Consider the following 19270-nt stretch of genomic DNA (forward strand, 5'->3'; position numbering starts at 1 on the left):
ACACCACACATACACACAAACACAGACATGCACACATCCACACACAACACCCAAGACAGACACACCACAGAGACACACTACACACACACACCACAGACACACACACGACACACAGAACAGACACACCACACAAAGACACACCACATACCCACATAAAGACACAGACACACCACACAGAGACACACACAGAGACACATACCACACACAACACACAAGACAGACACACACACACACACACTCTTTGCTGAGCTGCCTCATATCCTCCGTCTCACCAGCTGCCCTGGAGGGTGGTTCTGGTGTTTATTTTATACTTTGTATTTGTTTTTATGTGGGAAAGTTTAGGGCAAAGAAGGGCTCCGAGGTGTTACAGGAGAGCACGGAAATGGTATTGCAGCTTCCCGGTACCCAAAGTGGCATATTTTGGGACTTTTCCTGTCACAGCCCTTGGCCCTGAACTCTGCGTGCCAGGGGTTGAGGGAGACCCTGCCCGGGACCCAGCTGTCACTCACCCCATCTGAGTCATCGCCTTCCTCGTCCAGGCAGTGCATGGGGCCCACCTGGGGGTCCCTGCGCACCTTCAGCTCAGCGATCATCCCCTAAATGCAGACAGAGAAAGGGGTCACCAGCGGTCCTGAGGCAGCAGCGGCAACCCCGGCACTGCCTGAGCTCCAGATTTCGGCGGGTCACAGAGGGCAGGAACGTCTCGGGGAGCGAAGGGGTCTCGGGCAGCCTCCTGGTGGTACGGTATGCCTCATGGTAAGAAGACGTGGTGAGACCCAGGGGGGTCCTGGGCGCTTTTGTGTGGAAAGCACCCGGCTGGGCGGAGGCTGCTCCCTCAGACTCAGATGGCTCATCCGAGGCGGCTGATGGGCCACCTGAGTGCTATGGGTTTAGAACCACAGTGGGCGTGGCTCGATCCAAGGCCTGGGAGAGAGGGGCAGATTCGAGGGGCTGCAGGTCAAGTCCCCCAACCCCAAGTCCTGGGAGCTTTACACAAGCCCCAGGCGGCCTCATCTCCCGACTCGGACCAACCAAGGCAGCACCACGGCTTTGCTTTCTTTGAACTTTACCTTTTCATAAAAAGCAAAACCCAGAAGCCAAGGACCAAAATGCCGCAGGTGTGGGGGAGTTTCCTGGATCTCTGCGCCCATTCCGTCTGGAGCCGATCTCACTCACCCACCCACCCACCCACCGCTCCCTCCGGCATCCTCAGTCCTGGGCTGAGTGCCAGGGTGCCTGCCCCTGCCCTCTCAGGTCCTGGTGCAGCCGGCAGTGTCTCGTGAGACGCAGGCTGGGGACGCTGGGCAGGGACACAGGAGGGCGCAATGTCCTAAGCCTCAAGCCAGCAGCTCATCCGGGGGAGAGGACACTGGGAGGGGCTTTGGCAGGAAGAGGGGCTGCCAGGTGAGGGCTCTGCACAGGACCAGGGGCTCCACTGGCCGTGCTGCGGGTTCTGCATCCTGGCCTAGATTTCAGAGCCAAGTGAGGCCAGGTGGAGCCTGGGGCTCCCCACGCCAGCTGGGCCCCGAAGCCCGGGCAGGTGGCTCAGGAGTGGGGCCTGAGCCTGCAGCCTGTGAGTGCTGAGTGTATGGGCACATGTGTGTGAGACCATGCATCTCCGTGGACACGTGTGTGCAAACACGAGATCATGTATGCATGTGTGTGTGAGTTCATGCATGGGGCATGTGGACCCCGTGAGCCCCCTGGGTGTACACGGGTTTCCCACAGAATGCACCAGCGCTTCTCAGCGTCACACCGCAGGGGAGGGGCATTGCCTACAGTGCCCCGGGTAGGCCGGGGCAGCACCGCGGGGTCCAGGGTCCACTGTCCACCAGGACCTGCTGCGTGGGGGCAGGGCAGCAGCCTTCACATTCAAGAGGCTCCAGGTCATGCCTGGGGAGGAGCTGGGGTTGCATTCTAGCCCTGGGGCAGCCCGGGCTGGGGAGGAGTGCCAGGGGTGCATCTTAGGTGGTCTTGGTGTGGGGGAAGGGCTGGGCATTCCTGACATCCATCCCCACGCAGACACGCCCGTGAGGCCCTGACAACCTGACAGGTGGCCGCCATGCTCTCCGGCCACAGCGCTCTCCTGAGGGTGCTCCCGAGGGTGCCGACGCCTTCTGCACGGGGCTACAGGGTGCCTGGGTCGGGGGCAGCTACAGAGGGCAGAGCAGCTCCGAGCCTGTGGCAGCCACTAGCTCCAGGGGTGGGGCAGATAGCACTAGTGCAAAAGCCACAGGCCCATTGCAAATATTTAAGGGACTTAGGACTGAAAGTTATGAAATCCGGAGACACCCAAAACAGAGATCACAGGAATCCTGTTAGGGAAAAGCGTGTAAAATGCTTCCCAACATGCTGCAGCCTCAGCGCCCTGGAAATCAGGACACAGCTGGAAATGACGTTCACAACAGCACAGCTGGGGGGTGCGTGATTTCCCGGGAGACGGCCACTGACAAACCCCACTCAAGAAAGTGAACTTGAAAAGACCAACAACACTGCAGGACTCTTACGACGAGGAACACAACCAAAGCTCCGGAGGGCTCTGTCGGACCCCGCGGAGGCCGGGGGTCCCAGGCACCATCTGTGGCAGCATTGGGGGCACTGCAGCCTCGTGGAGTCTGAGGAGGAGGAAGCCTTGGTTTCCTCCCTGCTCCCAAAGCTCTGTGCTTGTTTCTGCCAGAAATGATGAGTCACACAACTCGAATGTTTCTTTCCCAAGAATCTCAATTCAGACGTCTGAGAAAATCTTGTGCTGAACAATTCCACCTTCTTCTCTACCACACAAGCGTGCTTCTCCTCTCCCCAGCTGGAATCTCATCTAAGACCCAAAGACAAAGTTCCTGACACCTGAGGCCTGCAGGGACCTGACACAGAGATCAGCTGACACGGCCTTCGGCACACGGCCCGCGGCGCGCCACCCACGCCCAGCAGCACACGGCCCGCGGCGCGCCACCCACGCCCAGCAGCACACGGCCTGCTGCACGCCACCCAGGTCCAGACCCAGGGCCCTCTAGCTCCCTCCTGTTCCAGCTCTCTGACCTTCCAAGGTTTCACTGGGCTGTTGTAAATCATGGTGTCTTCTCCAGGCCAGATTTAACCACATAAGCACATCAAATCTCAGCCGGGCGCAGTGGCTCACGCCTATCATCTCAGCACTTTGAGAGGCTCAGGCAGGTGGATCACCTGAGGTCAGGAGTTCGAGACCAGCCTGACCAATATGGTGAAACCCCATCTCTACTAAAAATACAAAAATTAACCAGGCGTGGTGGTAGGTGCCTGTAATCCCAGCTACTTGGGAAGCTGAGGCAGGAGAATCACATGAACCCGGGAGGCAGAGGTTGCAGTGAGCCAAGATCACCCCATTGCACTCCAACCTGGGCAATAGAGCGAGACTCCATCTAAAACAAACAAAACAAAAAAACCCCAAAAAAACCATACATCAAATCCCAATGGTCAAAAAAAAAAAAAAGAAAAAAAGACAAGGTGGAAATAAAGTCTGCAGCATGCGAAACCAAAGAGCAGTTTTTTTTACATGTAAGGAGTTTGTATAAATCAATGAGAGTTGGGCCCACCGAAAAACACAGAGAACATAAACCAGTCAGTCACAGAGGAAGAAAGACAATAAACAAGTGGCAACATGGAAGTCTGTCTTCACTAACAGTCCAAGAAATACAAAATTAAACACCCAGACCCCCTTTTCCTACACATCTAACTGGGAAGTGGGACTTGGCTGATGAGGAGGCCTTCACTGCAGGGCGGCGGCCCGGCTCTCGCCAGCACCATCGGGCACAGCTGTGCACCCACGTACCCCAGCTCTCGGCACTTGGCCGCCTTTCCTTACAGCGTTAAAGATGTACAGCACTTGTGGGCGACTTTATTCCACCAAGAAATGGCTGGGGATTCACACAACAAACTGCCTCTCACAGGAGGGGGCGACTCTGACTTCTTTCCCGGCAATCATGTTTGTGATCAAGAGGAAAACAAAGAGGCCCAGTTTGGTGTCAACGTTCTAGCGGCTCCTGAGCTCTGAGGGTTAAAAGTTCCTGCCAAAGGTGAAAGGTCAGCTTGCAGAACCCCCAGACACCAGGACTTAGAACAACTTCAAACAAACAGCCCTTGTCAGGGCAACAGTTAACCTTCTGTCCCCTGTGGCCAGTCAGGGCAGGGGCGTCCCAGCTGCGGGCCAGCTCGAATGTTAGAATTCAGGGACTTGGGAGACAGTGCCAGCTGAGGTCACCCACATGGCTGTTCCCAGCCAAAGGTTCCCAGAAATGCAGGGGCTTTGGACATAGACCCCACATGGGTTCAGGGCTCTGTCCGCTCCCCCAGCCCCAAGAAATGAAGGCACATTGGAGGGACTTCCCGGAGACTCAGGTGGAGACGGCCACACGCCATTACCGCTGGGGGATCCCACCACGTGCTCTGAAGTGGAGTCTCACAGGCCTGGGGCTGCCGCACCCTTGCTAAAGGTGCTGACCTGCAGGGCCGCCCTGAGCCCCTGGTCCCAGCCGGTGTGGAGTCACCACAGGAGAACCATGCTGGGACCGACACCCTGCTGCCGCCAGCTTTGGATCACTCATCGTTTTCTTTCTTTTTTTTTTTTTTTTTCTTGAGACGGAGTCTCGCTCTGTCACCCAGGCTGGAGTGCAGTGGCCGGATCTCTGCTCACTGCAAGCTCCGCCTCCCGGGTTTACGCCATTCTCCTGGCTCAGCCTCCCGAGTAGCTGGGACTACAGGCGCTCGCCACCTCGCCCGGCTAGTTTTTTGTACTTTTTTTAGTAGAGACGGGGTTTCACAGTGTTAGCCAGGATGGTCTCGATCTCCTGACCTCGTGATCCACCCGTCTCGGCCTCCCAAAGTGCTGGGATTACAGGCTTGAGCCACCGCGCCCGGCCCACTCATCGTTTTCAACAAGGACCCCAGCTTTCATTCTGCATGGGGCCCCGAGGCTTGTGGCTGGGCCCAGACTCGGTCCCCACTCACCCAACCGGCCGGTCAGAGGTCGGGAGCCCCAGTTCACCACGGGGCTTGGCACAGGCCTGGGGGTGTCTCTGGGTCACGGGGTCACGGCTGGGGTGGATGTCTAGTTACAAAGTCGTTCAAATGGGGCCCTCCTAGGCTGGGCCTTGGTGTCTCAGAGAAACCACAGAAGCCCAGGGCAGCCCTTCCTGGGGGCACAGAAGCCAGAGAGCCAAGAAAGTGAATGTTACCCCAGCCAGGCCGGCCAAGAACCTGGGAGGCCTGCACCGGAGGCCAAGGCTGACCACAGCTGGGGTGGGGCTCTCCTCTTCAGGCTGTAGCTCTGTCCCTGTCCCAGTGGCCACCGCCACCCCACCCTACCCTGGCTGTTGCAGCCCCCCGGCAACAGCATAGTGGGGGTTACCTGGAACTTGTCAGGGTCCGCTCCTCCTGCCTGAGCCACGAAGAGCCCGGCGCCGGGCTCCAGCTCCAGACCCCGTGAGGACCGAGCAAGCGGCATTCTCTGGAACTCCTCACAGTCCACGTAGAGGGCCACGTAGCCACCCTCCACACTGAGTGCTAAGTGTGTCCACTGGCCGACGAAGGCGGGGAGCCGGAAGCTGGCGGCTGTGTGGGTCTGGCCTGCGCCTGGCTCCGTGTAGAGCAGGGAGATGTCCTGGTGCCCGTCCTGCACCCCAGAGAGCTTCACGCCCAGCGAGACCACTGCCTGCGCCGAGTCCGTGATGGCGAACAGCACCCCTGGGCCCTCCGTGGCCGGCTGGATGTGGAACAGCAGTGAGAAGTCGCGGAAGAAGAGGCTGGGGAAGTGGTACCGGGCCACTTGGCCGCTATTGGCCTCTGGCCCAAAGACGTAGGCCAGCCCGACGTCGGGGTCATCCGTCTGGGTGATTTGCTGGGGCGGAGGGTCCCCAAGGAGCTGCAACAGCCCCACCTCCTCGCCGACGCTCTCTGCAAAAAGGAAGACAGCTGGTGAGGTGGCTGTGCAGGACAGTACCAGGGGCCACCAATGCGGCCTGGAGAGGCGGCCAGGCAGGGGCACAGAGGGGAAACTGAGTCTGAAAGGGCTTTCCACGCGCCGGCAGCCTGCCCTGATGCCCTGGGCTCAGCCACCCAATGGCCACCCAACGGCCACCCTGGTTCACTCATTCCCAAACGACGGGCGCGCTCCATGCAGAAACCTGCCTGCAGGGGACATGGTGTCCACAGGCTCCCCTTCACTGCTTTCAGCAGGGATGGGCACAGCCAGTGGGGAGAAGGGGCCAGGGACTGGCCGGCACCCCCGCCGAAGCAAGGAGCTGTGAGGGGCTGGGGCTGGCAGCCCTGTGCCCCGCACGCCCACTCTGCCCCTGCTGGAGCAGCCCAGGCGGGCAACCCAGCATGGCCTCCACTGTGAAGCCGCAGCTCCACCGCAGGGAAGGAAGGAGGCTGACTCCACACCCCAATGTTCTTGGAAGCCTCGGCTACGGGGCCTCGCCCAGAGCAGCTGCCTCGGCCGGGGGTCCACGTGGCGTCTGAGAGGCGCCACGTGGGATTTCACCCAGTGCTGTCAGGGCGCCAGCTCACTCACTGGGCGCGGTGCCTCATGTGGCAAAGACAAGTAGTGTCTCCCCACCCCACCATGCTGATTCCCCTCGGGGCCACAGTCACCCCTTGGAGGGGCTGCACGCCTGATGTACCTGCCAACGTGCTACACACCTGACATAACTGCCAACATGCCACAGTCTCCCCACCAGCCCCGCTGCTCCCTGCAAATGCCCTACAGCGCTGGGTGACTCACTCCACTCATTCCTGCTCAGGCGGAGCTTGACTTCACTTCAACTCAGTAGCCCAGGGTCAGAAGGAGCCCTGTCCATCCCTCTCCCAGGGAGCTCAAGCCAGGACGCAGCCCCAGTGCCCGGAGTTCTCACGCCTCGTTTCCTGCCCACGGGAGGGAGCAGCACCCACTCAAGGACAGACCCTGCTCAGAGTGACTTCCCAGCACACCTGCCATGCCAGGCAGAGCACGGGCTTTGCGGCCACAGTCTGGGCCAGGGACTTGCCCCAAGGCCCTACTCCCGTGACCGTGAGGCCCCAGACAGACTGGACACGGTCTGCTTCCGACAGAGTGTAACGGTTACTCCGGGACGCCTGTGCGGCGGGCTGGCTCCTGGTCGAGCTCTCCTGTGGGAAGGGGCTGCTGGTGCCCAGGCGTCCTGAGGAAGACGGGGGCGAGCACCTGTGTGCGTGTACCTGTGGGCCGGGGGCCCTGTGGCTGGGCCAGGCTGACCTGGGACAAGACACAAGGGAAGAAGTGCTGAGCCTGGACATCACGAGGGAAGCAGCACCTCCAAAGAGCTCACAGAACACAGGACCAGCGGAAACAAGAGTGCAGACCCCCCGCCCTGGCACACGCCGTGGGCACCTCCAGCGCCATTGCTGCCCCCGCGAGGCCCTGACTTCAGCGTGAGGCAGTGTGGCGGCCTGGACTCCCTGTGGGCCCTACCCTCGTGCCGACTGGAAGCGGGGCCAGGTGCAGAGTGGACAATGGGCTCTGTGGACAGCAGCCTCGTCCGGCGCCTGCACCCTGAGGCTAGGGGCAGAGGGGTCCCGACGGGCTAAGCCTGGGCTCTGGGGCCAGCAGTCATCTCCCCCTCAGACAGAGGCTGCCGTCTACCCAGATGGCAGCTGTTACAATGATCCTTTCTTAGAAGAAGTGCCCAGGCCCCACATGTCCACGCCAGGGCTGTGCTAAGATCAGGAAATGGGACTCTCGGCCTGGGGGCCAGATGCCCTGGCAGTCGCCCAGCTGCCCCTGAGTTTACCCGTCAGCACCAGGCGCTCCAGCCGCTCCTCAGAACCAGCCCAGCCTGACTCCCTGGGGCACGGGGCCTGGAGTCTCTGCCGCCCCTTTGAAGGGGTCCTGAGGAAAAGATCCAAGGCTGCCTGGCCAGCCCCCTGCCCTCCCACACAGCCACCTCCAGTCCTGCAGAGCCAGGGCTGCTCCTGCCTGCATGGGGCAAGCCGAATTGGGGAAGCCTAGTCCAGCCAGGTGGATTTCATGTTGCTCAGGCAACACCCAGTTCAGCACTCAGAGGCCCAACAGCTTCCAAGACACAGGGTTGATGCAAACTAGAAATCAAAGCAATCTCATGGGTGCTCCAAGAGAAAATGGCTCTGAGACAGGACGTTTCCCTCAGGCCAGGGGAGCCAGCACAGCCTGTCCTTCAGCTCCACCTGGGCCTGTTCAGAAATCCAAACATACAGCGGCTGGGGGCCCATGGGGGCCAAGGGCAGGTGGGCTGCGGCATCCCCAGGGCGTGACCTCGAAGCCCAAAAACCCACAGCATCTATGCCATGGTAGCTGAGACCTCAGGGTGTGGCCACAAAAGCTGCCCTGTGACTCCCAGGACCAAGTGCCCTGGAGATCTGCGTGGCACTTGCACGGCTGCCCAGGTCCATGCCAGCAAGTGGAGGCCACGTCAGTGGTTCTGTGAAAGCTTTCAGGGACCCTGGAAGCCTCCATTTCAAGCACGCACGTCCAGGACTCTCGTTAAACGGAGACGTCACAACTGATACAGAAGAGGCAGAAGAAGGACAAAAGCCAGAACCTGCAGTCAGTGACCACAGTGGCACGAGATGGCAGGGCAGGTGCCAGCGAGCCGGTGGTTTTGGCACCTGGGGCATAGGACATGCAGACCACATTGGTGGGCACAAGGCAAGCAGTGGATGAAAAACAGCGGCAGCAAGAAAAATCCAGCTCCACCTTGTCAAAAACGTTAGCTAAAGTAACACCAAAGGCTAACGGAAAACCAGCAGGTAAATGGCTGTGAGAGTGAGCACTGCAACACTGACATCAGCCAAACGGACCCGAGCTGGAGCCATTCAGCGGACAGAGGGGACGACACGCCCAGACAGCCCTGTGGGGTCTGCTGAGCCAGAACCACCGCGCACCTGCAGGCGAGGGAGTCGCTGCCAATGACAGACCCTAAGGCTCCTCGCTCAGCCCAATTTCCTGTGAAGAGAGAAAATAACCACCTCAATAAGACTCACACAGAGCTTCCGGAACCCGATCCAGAGCTTGAAGAGCGCGCTATCATCATTACCCCATCACACCACAGCACTTACGCAGTGAAGTGCCCGGGGGCATCAACACGCCACCATCATCACCGCATCACACGGTGGCACTGACATAGTGAACTGCCCGGGGTTATCAACCCACCACCATCATCACTCCATCACACCGTGGCACTGACATGGTGAAGTGCCTGGGGGGACATCTTGGCATCAAAGAAAAACAGCCTCCGAACAAACACTTCCACCAATGCCCAAGGCTGCAGAGCCTCAGGGAGGGGCTAAAAACAACCTAAGAAACGGCCGTCCCTGGGTGGACACTTCCTGCTGACACTCGGACACATTTACAACATCCAATCTCTCCACTGTCAGCGCTGACCCAAAACCCACGTCAGGCCCACACGGGCAGCTCAGCTGGTGTCCGATAAACAAAGTCTGCGCGATAAACCCACCAGTCAGGGCTGAGCAGGTGTCTGCAGGGCCATCTGTTATGCAGAGAAGCAGAAATACCTACAGGTGCTTCAGTCAGGAGGGGCTGAGGAAAAGACCAGAACCACACGAAGAGCCAGGGCATCTCCCTGGAGTTAGGGAAACTCCTGAGATGCAGGATAAAGGAAAGAGGAACTTGCAGACACAGGGCAATCCCATTTATGCAAAGTAAGACTCCCATGCATATGCACACATGTGCAGCTGTGCACATGGGCAAACTGTGGTGGGCCGAACCATGGCCCCAAGAATGTCCACGGCACAACAGCTGAAACCCACAAGCATAATTTTATGTGGCAAGGGGATGCTGCAGCTGGGACTCAGGCTGTGGATCTGGAGATGGGAGATGATCCACATCTGACCACACAAAGCCTTAAAATCGAACGACAAAAGACGGTAGCATGAGGACTTGCCCAACACCACTGGCTTTGAGCGGGGAAGAAGGGGCTTTGAGCGAAGGAAAGCAGCAGCCTCTAGAAGCTGGAAAAGTCAAGAAAACGGATTCTCCTCCAGAGCCCCAGAGGGACCCAGCCCTGACAACACCTTGGTTTCAACTCAGTGAACTGGTTTCAGACTCTGACCTCCAGAACTGAAAGATAAGACAGCTGTGCTGGTTTAAGTTACTGAATTTGTGGCAATTTCTTACAGTTGCCAGTAGGAAGCTACACACCTATATGCAAATCGGTGCAAACCCATGGGGGCAGGTGGCCGCAGTGAGTGGGACTCAGGAGCTATGTTCTGTCCTCTCATGTGTGGCTGGAGTCTTGCCGAGGGTCTACCTTATCTAAGGGGGTCTTGTGGCCCCAGGGCGAGCTGTTGACTTCTGGGACAGACTCCAGCCCACCAGGAAGATCTCATCCCCCAAATCCCATCCCAGGAAGAGGAAGAGAGGAAAACGGGAGGCTTTGGAGTTTCCACTGAGGGACTATGGGATCCACCTCTGCCCCAGTGCCCGGGCACTGCGCCACTCCCGAGGGCTGGGCAACCTGGAAAGGTAGTCACTCTGCCCCCACAGATGTGTGTCTCTTCCCCAGAGCTACAGGCATCCATCATGGTTGGGCTCCAGCCCAGTTCTCAGAGCTCCAGCCTCTAAGCTCTGGACCCAGCCACGGTGCCCATAAGGAGTTTCTCCCTGCACTTGGCATAGCTGGGTGGCATCCAGGATAGACACCTGCACATGATATAACAATGATGATGCCTCAAGACTTGATTTCTTTTCTTTTCTTTTCTTTTTGAGATGGAGTTTCACTCTTGTTGCCCAGGTTGGAGTACAGTGGCGTGATCTCAGCTCACCACAACCTCCACCTCCTAGCTTCAAGCAATTCTCCTGCCTCAGCCTCCCGAGTAGCTAGGATTACAGAAACGCACCACCACGCCTAATTTTGTATTTTTAGTAGAGACGGCGTTTCTCCATCATGTTGGTCAGGCTGGTCTCGAACTTCCAACCTCAGGCGATCCACGTGCCTTGGCATCCCAAAGTGCTGGGATTACAGACGTAAGCCACCACACCCGGCCAAGACTTGATTATTTGACAGAAAGAAACATGTTTGAAAATGACTCTGGAGTACTCTGGGAAATGGCAGATGGAAAGCACCAGGAATCCATCTCCCTAACTAATTAACAAGTGCACGGGCAGAACTTGTCTTAGAACTCTTTTGGAACTCTGGAGTCTACTGAAAGTTTGCAATGTCCAGAGGAAGGTTTGAACAGTAACAGGTGGTTAATTTTCCTAAACCCCAGCTCTTGGCACAATAGCAGCTGCACATCCATCCCCCACTCCCATTCCTATAGCAGGTGCCATGCACGAGTTCCTGGAGCAGCGGCCACACAGCTTGTGGGAAACAAGATGGCAAAAAGGACCCTGTCCTACAGACATTGAGAACCTGTGCTCTGATCAGGTTGCTTGGGAACACAGAGGTGCAGACGGGGAGGTGGGGCCATTGTTTTACACTCCCTCTGTTGTTGCAAGTTCCCCCTTCCAGATGAAGTGACTTCAAGTGGATTTAGATGGCTGGCACTGTTTTTTCTTCCTCATTCTTATCTTGTTCCTCCTTTGGGAGCCAAACATGAAAGAACAGGACATTGAAAAACAGCAGCATGTAAGAGTAAAATTAGAAAGTGGCTGCACACACCCAGGGAAAAGGACAGGCTCAGAAAAGACCCAAGAAGATCTGAAGTTCACACCTCAGGGAGATCTTTGGCACAGAGACTAAATTTTTTTTAAAAGTAACAAAAAGCAGTGAACACTGGTGAAGGGCGAGAACTGACTTTCAGAGCTACATTACTGAGTTCAAATGTTCACTTTTTAACACAAAATCACAAGGCACACAAAGTGATAAGAAAGTATAGCACATTAAAAGGAGAAAAATAAATCAACAGAAGCTGTCCCTGCAAAAGACCTGATGGCAGATCTACTAGACAAAGACTTTAAAACAACTGTCTTAAAGATGCTCAAAGAACTAAAGGAAGGTGTGGAGAAAGTAAAGAAAGTGACGTATGAATAAAATGGAAATATCAATATAAAAACCTTGAAAGAAACCAGAAAGAAATTATAGAACTGAAAAGTACGATAGTTGGAATTGAAAACATCACTAGAGGAATCTGAAGGTGATTTGAGCAGATAGAAGAATAAATCAATGAGCTTGAAGATAAGATAATGGAAATTATTGAAGATAAAAGATAAATGAAAGGTGAAAAGAGCCTAAGCGGCATGTGGCCACCATCAACAGACAAGGAAGCATGCATGCTGTGGAAGCTGCAAACAGAGGAGGAAAAAGAAAGGTGCAGAGAGACTATCTGAAGAAATAATGGCTGAAAACATCTCAAATTTGTAGGGAGACATGAATATAAACAGTTAAGAAGCTCAGGGAACTGCAAGTAAGATGAACTCAAAGAGACTCACACCAAGGTACATTATGATAAAATTTTTAAAAAGAGAGAGAGAATCTTGAAAGCAGCAAGAGAAAAACAACTGATCATATCCAAGGCTTCCTAATAAGATTGTCAGCAGATTTCTCACAGAAACTTTGGAAGCCAAAAGGCAGTGGACCAATATATTCAATGTACTAAAAGAAAAAAAAAATTGTTAACCAAGAGTCCTATATACAGCAAAACTGTCCTTCAAAAGTGAAGGAGAAATTGGCATTCCCAGATAAACAAAAGCTAAGGGAGTTAATTGCCACTAGACCTGCCCTGCAGGAAATGGTCCAGGTAGTCCAACAGGTGAAATGAAAGGACACTAGTCAGTAACAGTAGGTCCCATGAAGAAATGAAGATTTCAATAAAGGTAAATACATGGGCAATTATAAAAGCTGATATTGCAACAACAGTTTGTAACTGCACTTCTTATGAATGAACCTGGAGGATATTAAACTAAAAGAAATAAGACAGGCACAGAAGCAAATACTGCATGATCTCACTTATATGTGGGATCTAAAAAGGTCATATTCATAGGAGCAGAGTAGAATGGTGGCTGTCAGGTGCTGAGGTCTAGAAAGGACAAATATGTGTGTGTGCCACAAATATGGCTAGAAAGAAGGGACCCTCGAAGGGGGCCCAGCAGCCTGGCTCCAGAGTGCCCTTCAGCATTGCAGTAGATGTAGGACAAGCACGGGCCCAACAGGGGGGCACCAGGAGACCAGCAGGCATCCACCCTAATGGTGCAGGCCATCTGATGAGGGGTAGGGACCAGTGCCAGGATGGATGGTGCCCATGCACAGAGTGGGGTGCAATGGGGCACAGCTGCCACCCCACTCTGTGCATAGGCAACGGGGGCCTCCTTGACTTACTGTTACTAAGTAGTGTGCTTTCATTTCACCTGTTGGACTACCAGACCATTTTCTGCAGGGAAGGTCCAGTGGCAATCAACTCCCTTAGCTTTTGTTTATCTGGGAATGCTAACAGGGCACAGCCCAGGCCAGCCCATGGACAGGAGGAAATATGACTGTGGGTTGAAGGGTACAAAGTTTCAGTTATGCAGGAAGCGTAAGTTCTAGAGGTCTAATGTCCACATGGTGATTACAGATAGAATACTGTAGTGCATATGGCACTTCAAACTTAAGTAGATCTTAAGTGTTCTCACCACACTCACAACGGTAACTGGTTGAAGTGATAGATGTCCACTAGCTTGACTTTAGATATCTACAAAAACCAAATATATGTAAGGACCTGCAGGGAGCCCTGTTTGGAGTGCTGTGCTTTTCATTCTGTCTGTGCCTGGTTCAGAATCACACAAGATCTTGTACCCACAGACAACTGAACCCAATGCACTGGGCTCTTGACACTCCAGTAGGAGTTAAATGCTGAGTCACTCTTGGTGCATCTGAGAGATATGGAGAATTTATGAGAAGCTTAGCCAGCATCATCAAAAAAATATTTGTAGGTTGCCAAGCGGTGAGAGATAAGAATGAGCTGTTTCTCATGGAGTGGTCTTCTCTCCTTCTTAAACCAAAGTTACACGGAAATGTCAAGCAAATCAATTTTCTCAAGTTCTGCCTTTGACTAAACGAGCAAGAGATAAGCACCATGTAAGGACACCTGTGCACCAGTTGCTGGCCCACAGGGTAGGGAGCAGCAAGAAAGGAGCAGCCCCTCACGGCCATCATGGTGATGTGACCTCCACGTGCACTCCCATGGCCTCCCACCGACCTCCGAATGTCCAGTGATGGGGGTGGAGGCAGAGGAAGCCCCAGCCCAGGGACCTGTGCACCACTTGCCAAGATCATGGGACTCGTACATTGGAGATGAGCGACCTGGCCGGCATGCGTGTGGACCTGCTTCCCAAGCACCCCGGTGGCAGCTGTGCCTGGATGTGCCCCACTCTATGCATAGGCATCGTCCACCCCGGCACTGGTCCCTGCCCCTCATCAGATGGCCTGTACCATCAGGGTGGACGCTGCTGGTCTCCTGGTGCTCCCCGACTGGGGGCTTGCTTGTCCTGCATCTGCTGCGATGCTGAAGAGCGCTCTGGGGCCAGGCTGCGGGGCCCTCCTCAAGGCTCCCTTCTTGCTGCCACATTCGTGGCACGCACACATGTCTGTCCTTCCTAGGCCTCAGTTTCTCAACTGTAAACAGGAACAATACCCACCTCCCAGGTCAGAGAACGCTTGCTTGTAGGACTCCTTGGAAACATCACCTGCCTCTGCTACGGTCCCAGGGGTCAGGGTTTGCAAGAGCTCAGGAGGGGCGTAGAGAGCAGAGTCCAGAGGGCCAGGCACCCATTGCTGTCGTGGGGTGACACTTCCACAGCCCTTGTGGCCTGAGCTCCGTGTGTCACTCATAGAGTCCCACTGAGACAGCCCAGGGGGCCTTCCTGGAGGCAGTGTCCCTGGCAGCCCAAGCCCAAGCCCTGTTCACTCACTCTTGGCACCTGCAGTGGGGGAGCCTCCCTACCCCACCCCGGCCCTCCCCTGTGTGGGGGCCTCACTCCCTTCCTTGTGGGTCTGAGGGACAAGCCCACAACAGGGCAAAACCCTCCACAGGGTCCCTGCCTGTGTGCTGACCACGGGGTGCACCCTCCAAGCCTTTGAGTGCCCCCACGCCCCAGCATGGCCACACTGCCCCCCATGCTCTCCTCGAGGTGTGCCGGAGTGGGTGGACACACAGGGCAGTGCCCAGGACCAGGTGGAGGAGGCACTGGAGATGGAGCCAGGCAGGAGGCAGCAGGACCCCTCCGGCTCCCCTCCCCTCAGGGGCTCATACTCCCTGACCCCATGGCCTGGAGATGCAGCCAGGGCCCTCTGTGGGCCTCGAGGGCTCTGTTCTGGTGCTAGGATCATAACCCAGCACCCCAACTTCCGGGGCCTCACAGCCTGCCCCGAGGGGTCAGGCACCAACATGGGAGACTGGGCTCCCCCTCCTCCTCTTGCCCCTCACCCAGGGCTGGGAGTGTCCAGCCCAACACGGGGGCCCGGCAGGAGTGGGGGCTCACCCAAGAGGAGCCTGGGCTGGGGAGGAGCTGAGAGGCCGGAAGAGGGGGCAGGACCCTCCGGGCCAGGCCACACCTGGGAAGGGACTCCATGATGAAGCCCGAGGCCCACCTCTGGCCAGAGGCAATGTAGGCCACGAATGCCGACGGAGACCCCCAGGACCCTGCGAGGGACACTGCCTCCCTCACATGGGGACACTATCAAGCTGTCCAGATGTTCAGTGAAAAGTCCCCTTCAGGCTGTGCCACGACTGGGCCAGCTGCAGTTACAGAAATTCCTCGCCCCCACAGCCCCACTCAGACCCTAGCCCCTGAGCCATGCAGCTGAGCACCGACTCCCAGGAGATCAGCACCTTCCCTGAGGCCGATGCTTGTTCAGAGCGCTCAGCTGATCCCAGACAGTCTCGGGGCCTGGAGTTTCCCTTCCCACAGGCCGCAGCCCTCCCAGCCTGCCGCTGTCCTGTCTGCCTCCGAGGACAAGGTGGGCTGTGCTCGAGCCTCCTGGGGCTCCAGGACACTGGACTAGGGTCTCTCCAGGCAGGACAGCTCCTGAAGTGCTGCCCTACCCACACGCTGGGTGGGGAACAAGGCTTGGCCACCAGTAGCCAGGTGGGGTGTGGCCCTAGGGGGGTTGCCTGCAAGGCGGCTGGTGCTTGCTTGGCATTTGGGTGTTCCAGGGATGGACCATGAGTGGGACCCAGGAATCTGACTGCTTGTGGCAGTGCCAGCTGCCCTGGGGGTACCATCTAAGCCCCGAGATGCCAACAGCCATGGGCACAGCCCCTGCCACAGGAGAGCTCCAGCCCTACACTTCCAGGGCGCATCCACAAGGGCCCCCACGCCTGCACACACCACGCCCCCCTAGCACAGTTCCTGTACCTGCCTCAGGCTCAGCCATGCCCCACTGCAGCCCTCCCTCCCTTCCTGCCTACCCCTCCATTCCAGCCCACGTGGGCTTTGCTCCTGGGACCACCTGTTGTCAGCACTTGTCCCTGCCCTGCCTGCGGCCCCCCGGCCACACCCCGGGCCCCACACAGGGTCTGCAGAGGCTCTGGGCTTTGCTGAGAGAAATGGTCACTGGCCTGAAACTCGAGGGGAATCACCAAGATCGTCATCCCTCATGGAGACTGGTAGGTGGGTGTCCACCGAAATTTCCACTGCAGGCACCCCCACCTCCAGGTCCGGCACAGCTGCTAATCCCCACCAGCCCTGTCCCAAAGCCCACAGGGCAAAGACCGAGGCTGCTTCCCCTCGGCACTATGGGGGGGACAGAGCACCTCGCCCTGTGGGGACGGGGCCTCTGGGCCAAGGCTGCCGGTGCACACAGCAGGCAGAATCTGCATGGGGTAGGCACAGCTCAGGGGCCCCGTCTACCCCCAGACACAGAGGAGGGAGCTGCTGGGGTCCTTCCTGGGCTGCCCCTGCCCCCGGGAGGTTAAAGAGTTCCCCCTTCCCTCCTCTTCCTGCCCCCCAACTGCCCAGCCAGCAACAGGGCCAGGTCACGTGGTGATGGGGCAACGTCCCCTGGGCCCAGGAGCGGCCCCCACTGTGGCAGGGAGGCTGTGTGCTTCATGATGGGGGGGGGGACATGAAAGGCTTCCTCTCAGGACAGGCCCTGCGGACCTCCCTGGTCCCCACCCTGGTGAGGGTCTCTGCACTGCCCACACAGCAGCACCCTTGGCCTGAGCACGCTAAGGCTCCCAGGAAGCGGGTCGAACTGTGCAGCTTAGTGACCGGGGCAAGGTCGATGCAGCCGCACCTGAGTAGGAATCTCGGCTCTCTGGGGTGAGTCACGCCACTGCCCCACGCTTCAGTTTCCCCTCTGTGACTCAGGGCATGGCAGGGTATCTCGGGACCGTGCTGAGGACTAAATGTGCTAAAATGCCCAGGAAGCCCCAGGCCCAGGCAATGCCTGGACACATCAGCTGTGGTTCATCCACCCTCTTCCCGTCCAGACGCCGGCCTCCTCCCCGCACAGGATGCCTCACTCCCAGCTCTCCCGCCTCCCGAGGGCCACGGGCCCCTGACCGTAGAGACTCAGTGTGGGGGGAACCTGTACCAGGCTCATGTCAGCCCTGACCACGCTTACCTGGCAAGGCAAAAAGGAAAGGGTGGGGAGAGCGGGGCCGGCCAGTTACCTGCAGCCGGCCCAATGAACACACAGTACCCGTCCTCCTGGGTTGGGAGCGAGGCACAGGCGACAGGCAGCCGGCCCCCACTCAGGCGGCTCCAGCACGTGTCCTGCAGGGCCTCGCAGAATTGGCGGCAGGGTGGCGGGGCGGGCAGCGGGACCCTGCCGCACGGTGGGGCCAGGAGCAGGCAGAAGAACCAGGCGAGGAAGGGGTGGCAGTGCGTCCGCAGCAGGCCCCCCCACACCTGCGCCGCGGCCTGCACCTGCTGGCTGCTCTCGTGGTGGAGGTGATTGGGCAGCCAGGAGCGCGAGATGCCCAGGCGGCCACAGACCGGCAGGGAGGGCGGCAGGGGCAGGCAGCGACCGGCGGGGGCCTCAGGGTCAGCCCCGAGCAGGGCAGAGTTATTAGCAAGACCCAGCCCCACAGAGTTAGCCGCGTGGGAGACCCAAGCACCGCTGTCCCCGATTAAAGTGGTAACTGCGACCTGAGACAGTGCACCCGGGAGCCCAGAGGAGAAGGCAGAGGGGGCCGCGTGCGCACCCAGGGAGCCCGTCACCAGGGGGTGCAGAAGTGGTGTGCGCAGGCGGACGTCAGGGCGTTGGAGCTGCTGGCTGGGAGTGGCTGCGGTAGGCGAGAGTCCTTGGCTGTCCGGGTCGTGCAGGCTTCCCCAGGCAGGGGCCCCGCCCAGCGAGGAGGAGAGAGAAGCTCTACCTGAGGATGGTGGTGGCACTGAGGGCCCCGTGAGTGGTGCCCGGGGCCTGCCCAGGGAGGGAGGCGATGGGGTGGGTGCAGGCAGGGTGCCAGCCTCGGTCGTGTGGGCGCCCGGAGAGCTGGGAGTGCCACGGCTGGGCCACAGAGTGGTCCCATTCTCCCGGGGGGTGCTGGAAGGCCCAGGGAGGGCGAGGGTGCCCACAGGAGCCTCAACAACCCGCGTTTCCGCCCGGGCCAAGCTCTCAGTGGGGACGGTGTCATTCCACAGCTGGACAAAGCTCCGGATGCCTTGGGCCACGTTCAGGATCTTGGCTCCCACACCGGCAATGTTCTCCTCTGGCATGTCCGGGCTCTCGGCAGAAGTGGGGGTACCCTGGCTGTCCTCCAGCAGCTCTGAGGGTGGCTCAGGGCTGCCAGGGGCTGTCGCTGGCTCCGTGGAACCATCCTGGGGGACCACGTGCGTGGTGGTGTCTGCTGTGGGCTGCACAGGCAGGAGCCCCTGGGGCTCAGGGATTGTGGTAGCTGCTTGGCTGGTGTCCTTATTATTGAACCAAAGCCAGTTCAGGTTCAGCAGGTCGGCCTGAGCAGCTGCCAGGCAGCAGAAGAGCAGCAGCAGGACGCGGCAGCCGCTGGGGTCGGGAGCCATCGGGGCTGTGCCGCTGGAGCCGAGGGCGGCGGGAGGGCCTTTGTGCCTGGAGGTGGGGCTAGCCAGGCTCCCGCCCTCCTGCCCTCCCCGATGCAGGCTTCCCAGCCTCTGGCCGGTTCTGTCTCCCACCCCTCACTCTTGCAGAAGGAAAGAAGGCACCAGCCTTGGAATCAAGGTGCCCAGCACCGGAGGGTTCCAACACCCAAGGATTTTCAACTTCTTTCCCATGGCCCTGCAGCAGCCCCAGGCTCCGTGAGGACTGAGGGGCAATGTGTGCAGTGTCCGCGGGGTTCCCCATGTGCTCTGCTAGGCTCTGCCCGGGCAGGGCTGCTGAGTCTCCAG

The 19270-nt window shown here is 58.0% G+C and overlaps 1 protein-coding gene across 2 annotated transcripts in view; it reads right to left on the minus strand.

The window, feature by feature from the left end:
* Nucleotides 1-18962, minus strand: part of COL18A1 (collagen type XVIII alpha 1 chain) — a 56288-nt gene extending 37326 nt beyond the window's left edge. Inside the window, exons 1-3 of one of the 2 annotated variants that reach the window (XM_025378854.1) lie at nucleotides 18283-18962; nucleotides 5381-5925; nucleotides 510-596 (exon numbers count right to left, since the gene is read on the minus strand). In XM_025378854.1, coding sequence (XP_025234639.1) covers nucleotides 510-596; nucleotides 5381-5925; nucleotides 18283-18928 — 1278 coding nt within the window. In that variant the 5' untranslated portion in view covers nucleotides 18929-18962. Of the gene's footprint in view, nucleotides 1-509; nucleotides 597-5380; nucleotides 5926-17577 lie in introns of both variants that reach the window. The other variant, XM_025378853.1, reaches the window with a different exon arrangement.
* Between the last annotated feature and the right edge of the window lie 308 nt (nucleotides 18963-19270).

This window comes from Theropithecus gelada, chromosome 3 (assembly GCF_003255815.1).
Source record: "Theropithecus gelada isolate Dixy chromosome 3, Tgel_1.0, whole genome shotgun sequence".
Taxonomy (NCBI): domain Eukaryota; kingdom Metazoa; phylum Chordata; class Mammalia; order Primates; family Cercopithecidae; genus Theropithecus; species Theropithecus gelada.